This window comes from Cydia amplana, chromosome 2, assembly GCF_948474715.1.
Source record: "Cydia amplana chromosome 2, ilCydAmpl1.1, whole genome shotgun sequence".
Lineage (NCBI taxonomy): Eukaryota > Metazoa > Arthropoda > Insecta > Lepidoptera > Tortricidae > Cydia > Cydia amplana.
In genome coordinates, this window is record NC_086070.1 from 26,054,824 (window position 1) to 26,068,818 (window position 13,995).

Consider the following 13,995-nt stretch of genomic DNA (forward strand, 5'->3'; position numbering starts at 1 on the left):
AAAAAAAAATTACACAATAAACGTCCTAAAATAATGTTCTAATTACGTTCCAAAAGTTTCACATATTTAGTTACTTAGTTTAGTTTAGTTTGTTGACATAAAAATAAAATAAATAAACACCCCTTTGTAATTTACCAAAAAAAACACAACCCAGAAATTCAACGCGTAGCTTTATCACCAACAGACTTGAATTGGGTATTTGACTCTTTAAAATAAATTATTTTACACCATGTATGAAATAAAGCACCAGAAGATTCATTAGAGAAACCCGTATAAAACTATAAAGAGTACCTAGGTAATTTGATTGTGACGTCATCACGTCACATGCTCGTGTTTCATATAAATTCCATAGTTGATAGCTGCAAAATAGTTTTGACAGTTCGAAAAAAGAAACTACCCTATTGTCAAATGTTCGGAATACTTCCAAACATGGGTATGCATTTTTATTAGTTTTTATGTTGTTGATGACAATGATGTTGATGACTAATTGTTCTGATTTCGAAAATGGCATATTGTATCCCAAGGTGGTAGTTGTGTTTTTCAGAAGTCTCTTAAAGTTCAGTCTTCTCACTGCCTTCTCTATACTTCACAAACTCCTTCACAGCCTTAAACACATCCTGGCTGAACACGTCTGGCTTCTCCAGCGCGATGAAGTGTCCGCCATCAGGCAGCTCCGTGTGTCCCAGGAGGTTCAGGAATTTGGTGCGCAGCAGGAGAGGGGGGTGGTAGAAGTCATTGACGGGCTGAAGCGCCCAGATCGGGACGGTGGTTTGGTAACTGGAACAGGAGATTTGAAGATTGAGATATGTAATTGATAATGATTAAAAATATTGTAGAAATTTAAATATAAATACAAACGAAATATATACAAAATAAATAGCTAAAACCCGTCCCGGGCTGCCCCCGACGCAAAGGTGCCCATCACGCTCGCTGCGTTGTCGCGTTGGATTGTGATGGACACTTTGCATCAGCAAAAATCCGGAAGGGGGGGTCAAGGCCCCTTTCAAACAGGCGACGACCCAGCTCACGGAGGAAGGTCCTCAGATAATTGATAATTAAATATGAATGGTAATGATGCCGCCATGGCTTTGTTCAAACGGAAGGTCACGAGTCAAAATTGCCAGAGAAAAGCCAGAAAAATAATACTTAATTATGACGTTAGGCGATTATACATATACATGTATTTTAAAAGTTGTTCATATTTAAAAAGTCTCACTTGACCATGACCACTGATCTTCAAAAAATAAAGAATTGTATTGTAAAAAGTTCCTCAACGACCTGACTTTTTTTGTGTATTTACTTTTTATCGAGTGAAGTGTTTGGACAAATACTGGTGGTTCAGGTGGCCTAGTGGTTACGGCGCCTCTGCAACTGCAGAATACGGTGGTTTGATCCAAGCCCCGGCCACTTAAGGTGTTGGTCACTCGACATCGAACATCGAAGTTCGCAAATTGCGGGCATCTGTCTCTGTCTCTCTAATTACGCGTTCATTGGAGTAAAAGAGAAAGATACCCGCAATTTGCGAATTTCTGTTTTCGCGGTAGCCCCTCAGTTTGCAGTTCCTCACCTGTCAATATTAAGAGCACTATGCGCTTTATTAAACGTCTCAGCATACATCCTCATAGCCGTAGTCTTCGTGTTGCTGACCCAGTATATCATCACGTTATCCAACAGCTGTTCTCTGGAGTAGAACTCCAGGAGGCCTCCGTCCTCGCGGTCCCTGAAGTCGAATCTTGTGCCGGTGCTGAACTTCTCGAAGATGTAGGCTAGGAGGCCGAGCGGGGAATCGGAGAGGCCGACACCTGGAAAATTGTTGATATGAAATTACGTGGGTAATTTTTGAATAAATTATTTTGGCTAATATTTTGGGGATGGCCAAGGCGATAAGCCTTGTAAAGATTGCATACTGATACGTATGAAATCAGGATGGTGCCATCGTGGTTTACCCTTTGGTACAACTTTGGTGACAAACCAGGCCCCGTAGACAACATGCCAATCGCTATACCTCCGAACGAAACGCAACTGTCACTGTCACACTAATATGAAGAGTGATAGAGAGACACAAAGCGATTCGATAGCGAAGCGCTAGCGATTGTCACCTTGGCTAGGCCGCCAGTTCACTGAGCACTAAACAACTCTAAACTTACCAAGAGTATCAGGTTTGGTGGCATGCATGTGGAAGTATCCCATCTCCAGTGTCATATTGGCTACGTATGTGCCTAATGGGTATAACCTGTGTGCTTGATGAGCAGGCACCATAAGTGGAGGGTACAGGGCTCCCAGCAACGTCAACAGATTAGAACGGGTGTTCTGTGAAAAAATACTTCCATTAAAAATAGTTACAGAAATGCCTAGTTGTTATTGTAGGAACATGAGAGCATTAACTTCAAAAATCAGGAGTCATTTAGACGGCGCGCGAACTCGCATACGATTTTAGTTACATTGCGGATCATTCAGGTTACATCAATTCAGCCGACCGATCAAATGACGCAATGTAATGAAACTCGCATACGAGTTCTCGCACCGTCTAAATGGGCCCTTACTGTCATGGTAAATTATGTAGCCACAGTATATTTAGTGCCATCTTTCGACAGTAGATTAAAACTTTTAGAACGCCATTTGACTTTGATCCTTATTCTTTCACTGATATGTGTATCAAAAATTAACGCCATCTACTCAACAATAGGCCAATGGTATGGCGCCGTCGCTCGAAAAAAATGCTCCATACCTTTGGCCTAATCTCGAGTATCTACTACATTCATCAGGCGTAAATTTTTTGACATTTAACAAATCGACACATATCAATGAAAGAATAAGGATCAAAGTCAAATAGCGTTCTAACAGTTTTAATCTCCTGTCGAAAGATGGCAGTAAATTTACTGTGGCTACATATTTTACTTTGACAATCCGCCTCTATTTAAAACTCCCTTTGGTACTAGGAATAACTGGATGGATCCCAACACTTCATCAGGGAATAGCATAACCATGATGTTGTTCATGATAAGTTGTCAATAATCACCCTAGCGAGAAGCATGTTGGAGTGGAATCCTAACACCTCATCAGGGAAGAGCGTCGCCATGTTGGTGCCAATAATGGAGCCCATGTCTCCACCTTGCATGTAGAACTGCTTATGCCCAAGTCGGTGCATCAGGTTACGGAGGAGTACAGCAGCCTGGGCGCAGCCAAGACCTGGTCGGACGGCAGCCTGAAACATAATGTTAATACAGATTAGCTTGTTTTAAAAGCATTCATAAAAAAATTGAAAAACCTCTATGGTAATGAAACGGATGAACCGATTTGACAGAACCTGCTTTCAAATAATAATAACCGCATCCAAATCGGTTCATTCTTTTAATACCAACGGTGCTACAAACAGACATATACACGTAGCGGACAAACATATCACATCTAGCTTTACAGTAACGTCGGAATAGTAATTTATAGTAATGCTGCTGAAATCATCCTTCGATATCACTTTACTTACGTCGGTAAATCCATAACCGGGAAGGCTCGGCACAATGACTTCAAAAGCGAAGTCGTATCCAAGCGCCTGACGAGATAACAGGGGGATGGACTCGTAGAACTCGACCACGGAGCCAGGCCAGCCGTGAAGAATCAGGAGAGGCAGGACTCTCACACCCGCTGGAACCTGGAACAGTATTATAGATTTTATAAAGAAATCATGTCTATTAATTAGTCTGTATGTCACTTGCCAAATCATAAGAGAAACGTAGTGACAGATGTTACAAATTATATAACTTATTAATATTATTCCCAAAGCCAACCATGTTCCATCAGTTCCATGTTGTTCCAATGCTCCTGCCAAGCTTCTTGGACCAAAATAGATTAAAGAATGACTCTGAGCTCCGGCCCAGACACTGCCCGGTCGGTGAGTCATCCTTAAATCAGTATTTTATAGACTCTTGATTCCTTACCTTAGGCTTCATATGTATAAAGTGCACATCCAGCCCCTGGATGTTAGTCTTGAACTGCGGGAACTGGTTCAAGAAGGTCTCTCTGGCCTTGAAAGGGTACTGGTCTCTCCAGTACTTCCTCCATTCTTCTAACAGCTTGCTGTTGAAGCCGTAGTTCTGCGCTACGCCCTCTAGCGGGGGAGGTGGGGGGCGGAAGTTGTCTAGACGCCTTTTCAGGCCTTCGATCATCTGGAGTAGCAGAAATACTAACTGAGAATAATGGTAAATCAATATAGGAACTGCTGAGGTTTTCTCGAGGGGCTACAGTATGTGATTCTTCAAAAAGGACTCGAAAAAGGTTTTAAAAAGCGGCCAAGTGCGAGTCGGACTCGCCCATGAAGGGTTCCGTATTTAGGCGATTTATGACGTATAAAAAAAACTACTTACTAGATCTCGTTCAAACCAATTTTCGGTGGAAGTTTACATGGTAATGTACATCATATATTTTTTTTAGTTTTATCATTCTCTTATTTTAGAAGTTACAGGGGGGGGACACACATTTTACCACTTTGGAAGTGTCTCTCGCGCAAACTATTCAGTTTAGAAAAAAATGATATTAGAAACCTCAATATCATTTTTGAAGACCTATCCATAGATACCCCACACATATGGGTTTGATGAAAAAAAAATTTTAAGTTTCAGTTTTTTAAGTATGGGGAACCCCAAAAATTTATTGTTTTTTTTGTATTTTTGTGTGAAAATCTTAATGCGGTTTACAGAATACATCTACTTACCAAGTTTCAATTTCAACAGTATAGTTCTTATAGTTTCGGAGAAAAGTGGCTGTGACATACGGACGGACAGACAGACGGACAGACAGACAGACATGACGAATCTATAAGGGTTCCGTTTTTTGCCATTTGGCTACGGAACCCTAAAAAGGTTGCCAACAGATTTTCAGGGCTCCAAAAGCTTCGTTGTAATCTTTCAATTCTAAAAGGCTAAATTATGAAAGCCGTAATAAAAATGGAACCAAATCATTAACTATTGTATTGTCCATAGGAGAGATGACCACATGTTGTAAACAAGTTCTAGTTCTCAAGTTCAAATTCAAATATACTTTATTCATGTAGGTCAGCAACAAGCACTTATGAATAGGAAGTAGCTAGGTATTACATACATAATTATTATCTTAAAATAAAAATAAAATAAAAAGTCATTTATTGTCGCTAAACACAGTAACAAAATAAAACAAAAGGAAAAAGAAAAAAGAAACAATAAGCACATAATTTTAAGTCCAATAGGGTTGCTGACTGTATAAATATATATATATGTTTAATTATAACTATGTAGAAGGAGGAGTTAATTTGAACGTGACGTCGTGCGTACGTTTCATATTACACTAGTATCTAACCGTTACGACAGTTCGAGAAAAAAAAAAAAGAACTTGATTTGACCTGACAGTCAACCACCCTATAAGGGCAATAAGCATTAATTACAGCAGCAGTAAAGTAGCGATAAGTATAAATACATCTATTAATAATTACTTATCTAATAGGTATAACATTTAGAACTATTTGTTAACATATAAATACCTACTATTTAAGTGCGACAATAGGCTCGGGACTCAGCTTGTGCCGCGAGTCAGGTGACTGCACAGCGCTGTTTTTCAGCCCGTACCTGTCTCTTTGCGTATATAAAAGAAAATATGAATTGCTAGCTATAGGGGAATACATGCCTTCATAGCCTGTATTAACATTTAAGTAGGTGTTCATTTAAATCTAAATTTCAATTTTCTACCTATAGAAATATTTGTTCACGTCCAGCAATGGGGCCCTAATATGTTTTACTTTAATTTGATTTACATTTAGGTAAGTGTACATTGTTATGCAACTAATCATCGTTCACATTATTGTTCCCTTAAAAGAATTCTTTTAACATTATTTTTGAAGGTTGGTAATGACATATTAGTACGGAGAGGGGGTGGTAAATCATTCCATATTTTCGAGGCACGATAGCTAAAACTTCCTTGGAACCCTATAAATTTATGCTTTGGTACAATTAACTTATTAACATGCATACTTCGAACTCCTCGGTCTTTATCTTTTGGCCATCTAAGCTTTTTAAACAAATACTCAGGTCTGCGAGTTTGAACAATTTTATATACCTGTGTTGCTAGATGTACATGCCTCCGCGCCGCCATTTTTAGGGATTTCTTTTCATTAAAGAAAGGCGTGACATGCGCGCGCTTTGGCACGTTGTAACAGAATCTAGCACACGCGTTCTGTACCCGTTGAATAGTTCGTGCGGTCTTCGCATATAGCCGGGGCCCATAGACTATATCGCAATAGTTAAAGTGTGACAAAACTAAGGCTTCAACAAGGGTTTCTCGTACCTTTTCTGACAAGTGCTCCCTTAAAGTATAAAGGGTCTTTAAACGATAAAATGCGTTTCTAACCTTATTATTGACATGCTCACAAAAACGTAGTTCGCTATCCATTAAAATGCCTAGGTTTTTTGTAACATTAACCTGTTCAATTATTTGATCATCAACTTTAACAATTAGATTATTTTCTTTAATTTTCATACATTGTCCGGTAGTTCCGAGGATCATGAATTTGGTTTTTAAGGGATTTAAAACGAGCGTATTTTTAGCCGACCATCGCGATATTGCGCTTAGATCCAGATTTATTAGACTTTCAGCCATTTTTGTGTCACAGCTTTTGAAAGAGTAATAGACCTGGGTGTCATCTGCATACAGGTGTATCCTACAATTTTTAACGCACTTCAGAAGATCCGCCGTATACAGGATGAACAAAATTGGACTCAAAATCGACCCTTGAGGCGTGCCTCTTTCTATTGCTTTAACCTGTGATTTTTGCAACTCCCCTTCACTATTTTCAGTTTCTACATACTGGGTCCTATTGGTTAGATACGACTTAAACCATTCGCATGCTGTGTTTGATATACCGTAATAACGCATTTTAGCAAGTAGCAACTCAGGGCTCAAGCAATCGAAAGCGCGGGAAAAGTCCAATAAGACCAAAACGGTACCGCAACCCTCGTCGGAGGCCGCCAGCACGTCGTCCACCACATGCGCAAGCGCCGTGGCCGTGCCGTGCCCGCTGCGGAAGCCAGACTGCGTTACGGGCAAAATTCGCTTGTTTTCTAAATATTTAGTGAGCTGTGTACATATCACTCTTTCAATTATTTTAGATAACACAGGTAAGATGCTAATTGGCCGCAGATCGTTAAAGTCTTCCACAGAGGAGCCTTTAGGAATGGGTTTCACACGAGCGCACTTCCAGTCGTCCGGGCACACACCAACAGCTATTGATTTATTTACTATGTAGGTAATAACGGGTAGAGTAGTCGGCAAGGTCATCTGTATCATATGGATCGTTATACCATCAAAACCCGCTGCCCCCGTATCAATGCCATTTATAATTTTCAGAATTTCCGACTCGGTAGTTGGTTCTATGTGAAACTGATTTCCAGTGTAATTATTCGTCCTAAAAAAATTTATTGTCTCAGGGTCGAGAGTTGAAGCCCCTGGCAGATTGAGGAAAAAGTTATTTATGTCATCCGGGCTATTAAGATGTAGAGGTATGTCGGGCGGGGCCGCGTTACCTACCACTGTATGTTTTTTAAGGTGTTGCCACATAGTATAAGGTTTATTTGTATTTTTATTAATATAACATTCGAAGTAAGCCTGCTTTTCTTTTTTGATTGCCGTGTTAACATAGTTGCGTAAACTTTTATAATATTCAATTTGCGGTTTTGCCTTAGTGCGACGAGCATTTAAAAACGCGGAATTTTTAAGTGACACCATTTCTTTTATAGTATCTGTAATCCAAGGACTAATATTATCGGGAATACGTTTTTTTATATACGGAGCATGTCTGTCAAATAGCTCAATTATTAATCGATTAAAAAGGGTCACCATACTGTTGACGTTACCCGTACGAATAACTTCTGACCAAGGTATACTCTCTAAATCTTTTGTAAAGGCAGCGTCATTTATATTATTAAGCACACGCTTATAGCAGTACCGAGGTAGCTGCTGTGGACTTGCGATATTAAAATCCGTAACAATAAGAGCGTGATCACTAATTGATGGGTTATGATGCACGTCCACTCGAGTACATAGCTGAGGTGAATCGGTTATTATTAGGTCTAGAAGTGTGCTAGAAGTGTCGCCCAGTCGTGTCGGTTCTTTCACTAACTGTTCTAGATTGTTTTCGCTTAAAAACGCAATGAGATCCTGAGCGGCGTTGCTACTCGGTCGCATAAGGTCAACATTAAAATCAGTCAGCAGAAAAATATAATTACAATAGGCAAAGGCATTAATAGACTCACTCAGGGCGTCAAGGGCTTGCGGTACCGGTACGGCCTCGGGACGATAGGCTGTGCCGACGGCGGCGCGCCGGGCGCCGGGCAGGCTCACCTCCAGCCACATTTGCTCGAGCGGGGCCCGCGGATGTGCACGCACGCGCACGCGCATCTCGCGCCGCACGTAGAAGCCGACGCCACCCCCGCGCCCGCCACCCGCCCTAGGCTTATGCTTAAATACGTACCCAGGAATTTGCGGCGCACCCGAGTTATCACCTGATTTCAACCAAGTTTCATTTAAAGCGAGGATATGTGGAGAGTTTTTATTCACTGCTATTATTAATTCATCACGCCCTGTGTTTAGCGACCGTAATCCCGTTTAGTAATCCCAACCTTAAACAAACCTTTTTTTTTATGTTTTCTGTTCACTCTACGTAATATAAAATATAATAGTACACTGCGCGCGATGATAGAATATAGGTAGGTAAGATGCATGCATAGTATAACATTTAAACGCTTTCGAGAGCCCAATTGCTAGACAAGACAAAATGTACACATATATTTTAGATACACTAACCCTACCACATGCATGTTCTATAGTAAAACACACAATACGGAACAAAATTAAATTCCTTATGGAGACAAACTGATTAGAAAGTTCATTTATTTTTGTCAGATGAGGCGTTAAAAAAAACACCGTTTAGATCCGCGTCACAGCTGATACGATATGCTACAAGTCCGACCGCTTTCCGTACAAGGACTCGACCATTGTAGGACCAAACATATTTCCACTGAAGACTTTTCGCCATTTCTTTAGCCTTTCCAAACAGACGCCTATTCGTACGGGTGAGCCTTTCATTTATATAAATAGATGTGTCACCTGGCAGCCCCACATCACGTGTTTTGAGAAACCGACGCACCCGTGCAGCATGAAGGAGAGCGTCACGGACGCTGCGGCGCGCGAAGCGCACCACCAGCGGTCGCGCACGCGGCGCGCGCATCACCGTCGCCTGCTCCGCGGGCGCAGCAGCCTGCGCGGCGTCCAGCCGCTTAGGCCCGGCGCGCCACGCCTCCACCAGATCGCGTTCGTCGATGGTGACGCCGATCTTCGCGGCGATCAGTTTCACGATGTGCACGGAGTTCTCGTTATTCTGTTCCGGGAGCCCGCTGATTTCCAGGTCGTTAATGAGGGAGTCTTGCTCCTTGTCATTCAGTTCGGTCTTAAGCTGCTCGATAGTGGCTTGCAGTTCCTGCACATGACTGCCCGCTTGGCACTTCTCTGCGTCATTTAACCGTGTCTCAATATGGTCAAGCCGCTGCGTCATCTGTGTCACCGTGTTCGTATTTTCGTCGATCTTGGCCTCCAAGTCGTTAACCTGCTTGTCTATTGCGTCAACCCGGCCCGACAATGACGCCATACTCTTATCGCAGGCTGCGATATCAGCTCGGACTTCCTTCATCTCTTCGCGGAACTGGGTAATCTCTCCTCGAAGGGAATTGATGTCCTCCCTGACCTGCCGCAGCTCGGATATCAGAAGCTCGGGGTCGGTACCAGCTGTACCACTGCTGGAACTACGATTCCGATTCTGGTCTTGAATCTGGAGTTCGGCGTCACTTACGGTGCCCTTACCCGGTGTGGTGTCCTTGGGTGTAGTTGGTTTACAATGAGGGCATATCCAGGACGCGCTTATTTTCGTCTGTGCCGTCATTCCAACACATTCCCTATGGTAAGTCTTGAGTTTACAACCCGACGACCCACAAGTCGCGCCATCCGCTTGCGTCATATACTTTTTACACCAGCCGCATTTAACCATTTTGTACCAAGTCTGTTAATATGCACAAGTGTTTCCAATTATTTCACTGCAATCCAAATGTATTACAAATTACGGACGTATTTCACTTAGTTTTATGTAGCACACAACGGTTTTTTCCAACGCGACATCGCGGGTACGCCGAGATTACGTAGGCTAAACTTCTTTGTTGAATTTGGTCCAATTTCTCGTAAAAACGTTATGACGCTGCTGAATTTTTATACGTATACTTAGTTCACAACACTGTTTATGTTTTTAGCACAGTTTTTGATAATATTAGGCCGTATTACTAATTTTAATGAATAAGTTTCGCGGAGCCATATCTGCGCGCGCGGGAGTACCCCCGAGAAAAAAAGATCTTATGATCAATCAGAGCAATTTATTTATGTTAATATTATTCAATCCAATAATATTGGATTATTATACAGATCAAATTTAATACAAAAAGATCATTAGTTAAAAGTTGACGTAGAATTCGCAAACCTTGTCAGTAAACTCGATTTTAAAAGGCCTGATGCTGTTATCAGCTTTGCCCTTCAACTTCTCTGGACCCCACCACTGTTTAGGATCCAACCTGGGGAGGGTGGAGGGGTCAGCGGGTCTGGAGACGAACCATAGTGCGAAGGTCACGCCTCCTACTAGGGTTAGGAGGAGCTTCAGCATCTTATCCTGAAAATATTGAAATTGAATAATGACGGGAAACTCAAAAACCGGCCAAGTGCGAGTCGGACTCGCGCACGAAGGGTTCCGTGCCATTACGCAAAAAACGGCATAAAGTTCACGTTTGTTGTTTGGTCCCGTTTTTACCCTACGGAAACCTAAAAAAGAACAAGAGCGATAACAAGATATTCAAGGTCGTATCAAAACCAGTTTAAAGTCTTAACAAATTGTTTGAATCGTGGTATGTACTATTATTTGAATTAATCGGTTATTGGTTCATAGGGGATTTGAATTATAAACTGGAATCGAGGGATTAATGAAGCTAAAAAATATAACTAGATACCTACCTATTTTGAAATAACTGCTCATGTTAAGTTACAATTTTTGTCAGAAAGTTGTGATGTAACAAGAAGTGTTCAAATGTTTGTATGTATAATAAGTATGTAACTTTATTTAATCCATTTCAAATACAGATCAGATTCGTAACCTCTTATAACAATCAGAACACGCCTCCCGCCTACGGTTACAGCGTTGCAGCAGAGGGAAGTGAGAGATGTCACTGTCAACTTCTTTAATTACCTACTTAGTTGGTGTAATTTCCGCATACCTACACATGTACCTAAAATTACATGTTAAACAGTAATCTTTTTTTTTATAAATGATTACAAATCTGCCCACTTTCAAATCTAATCTGATCTAATTTAATCTAACAATGATAGTTTACTAAAACAAGATTTTACAAGAAACCATTGCCTGTTCCAATTATATATAATTATATAATCGTCTAATCGACTTCTTATGTCGGAGTTCAAAGTTCATAACATAATATTTACCGCCCTAGTGCGGTAACTAGCACTATACGTGCGTATGTCGAAAATTTTAAGGGCCATATGTCCTGTAAAATCTTGTACAATACACGTGCGAAAAGTAGAAACTTTCTACTTTTCGCACTTGTAACGAATATATTGTCGTATGTACTGAATGAGAGCGCATCCCAGAAACTTGAACCATAAAAAAAAAGTGATAAGACATACGTGTGTTTGACAAGAGCGTGACCAGTGTTGACGCATATGTATATTTTAAGGATGTGGCACAGAAGAAAAAGGTAAGTACTGGCTGAATAGAATGTTCTTATGTCTAAAATGATTCGTAAAAAATAATAAAAAAAATTAACAGTTTCCCACTTAAAGTTCAATAAAAAAAAGAATGCCGCTTACGATTCACGTTATGAGGCAGTGTTCCTCTGTACGTACCCGAAAGGGCCCAAAATATGACGAAAACCTGCTGATTGTATATAAATAAATCGAAGGCGTTTGTAATATTTTTTTTCCGATGAATTTTCTTTTTGGTCAGTTAATTACTTGACTTAGGCTTGTTCTACGACAAATAATAGAGTACCTACTCGTGGGACCGAGAATTACCCAGTAGAGGACAAACATGAGGAGTAAACATGTGTTTGGGGATGCTTCTCGAAGCAGGGTTTCGGCCATTTGCACTTGTGAACCGATACACTGGACGCCCATAAAATGGTAAAAATTGATGAAAAGGCATTGTCGCCTTCCGTTATCAAAAGTTCCCAAAGGATAAGGCTTCTTGGATCCCGCAAGAGAATAATGACCCTAAATGCCGAAGTCAGACCTGTACTGTATGAAAAACTGAAAATAGCGTCGATGTTTTGGATTGGCCCTCACCATCACCCGACGCCAACCCAGTTCAAAATGTTTGGGCGTGGATGAAGCTTAAATTACGAGGAAATAACACTCTTAGTATTATTGACCTAACTGGAGAACTGAAGTCTGTGCGTACGTCTTTACCTTGCATTTTAGCTGAAAATTTGGTCGAAATTATGCCTCAAAGATACCAAAGTAAGAATCGTAATTCAGGAGACTGGACGTCTTATTAAAAATAAAGCATGAATACCTATGTAATTACAATACTCACATAGATAGTATTTGACATGATAACTCAAAGTTTTACCGGTCACGCTCTTATCGTACATAGTGGATTATATAAAAAAATCCTGCTTTTGAACAATCAAGAGAGCCTTAACTAGCTGATGAGAAGAAAAAATATGTATAAAAAAATCACACTTCGGTCAATTTATCAACACTCGAATATGACCTACCGTCGTCGTGTGATAGGTATATAGGAACCTATATTGGTTTTGCAACTTGTCTAATAATATGGTTCAAGTCTATCTGTCCTACCCTACCTGGGCAAGTCACCAGGACTCTCCCTACCGATGAAAATAAAATCTAGGGACGAATACAATTATTTAATTAAATAAACTCATAGATAACACGAATTAATCATTACACAAAATAGCAAACTCACTAACACACTAAAACTAAGTCACAGTGACTCAGGTAGAGTTTGGTGAATTTACTAGAGTCGAAATTTTAATTAATCCACATGCATCAATAAATGATTTCATTTATTTGTTATTTATTTTCACAATAAATAACACTATTCCTTACCAAATTAAATTTCCGTACCGCGCTACACTAAACCACCAACCGTGAACGAGTACCGCTATTGTATAGCATCTGATTCGTACTGAGACTGACTCTTTGAATTATCAACATACATACATATGTGCCATTCTCAATCAAAAGGGTACTTAGTGTCGGTTGTCAATAAGGCGCTATTTCCATATGGCTTCAATTTAAAATCAACCTTATCGACAACCGACATAGTGCTACCTTTTGATTGAAAACGTCTCATATGAATGTATGTTTCTTGTTTAAATTATACTAATCGGCCCTCACGCAACAGCCATTGAAACGGCCGTTTGAATTTGATATTTATTGCGTGAGAATAAGGTATACATTTATGCGTGTTGGGGTAGAGGGTCCATCGTACACCACTTCGTTCGTCTAATAAGCCAAAACATAACAATTTCATGTCATGACATTGCTAAATTATGGTCACTTAAAATTTTATGGCCAAAAATTACGTGACAGATTTTTTACTGCGCATATTGTTGATAATTTAAAAAAACTTATTTTTAAAATAATATGTTTTGTTGGAATTAAATTATTGTAGTTTTAATTTTCAATTATACAAATTGTATTATGTAAAATAATTATGTAAGGAAAATTTCCAAAAATTTGTCAGCGCATTTTTGGGCCAACCAATATTAATCACCTTATGGTCATGGAATATAGAAACAGAGCTTAGCAAATTTTATTTTGTTTACAACGTTTTAGACTGGGCTCTAAAACGTTGTACGTTCTAGCGTCGGTACTATTTTAACCCCGGATGTTAATAAATTATAA

General features: G+C 40.1%; 2 protein-coding genes across 2 annotated transcripts in view; one reads left to right on the forward strand and one right to left on the reverse strand.

The window, feature by feature from the left end:
• The window catches only part of LOC134661061 (juvenile hormone epoxide hydrolase-like), a 100,136-nt gene that overhangs the window by 19,189 nt on the left and 66,952 nt on the right, over positions 1–13,995 (forward strand). The gene's annotated exons all lie outside the window — the stretch shown is intronic.
• LOC134661075 (juvenile hormone epoxide hydrolase-like) lies at positions 530–13,305 on the reverse strand. Its single transcript, XM_063516983.1, has 8 exons — positions 13,195–13,305; positions 10,541–10,726; positions 3,936–4,163; positions 3,485–3,649; positions 3,020–3,205; positions 2,148–2,310; positions 1,568–1,802; positions 530–777 (listed from the first exon to the last, which is right to left on the reverse strand). The coding sequence occupies exons 2-8, from the start codon at positions 10,718–10,720 to the stop codon at positions 552–554; spliced, it is 1,383 nt and encodes a 460-aa protein (XP_063373053.1). The 5' UTR covers positions 10,721–10,726; positions 13,195–13,305; the 3' UTR covers positions 530–551.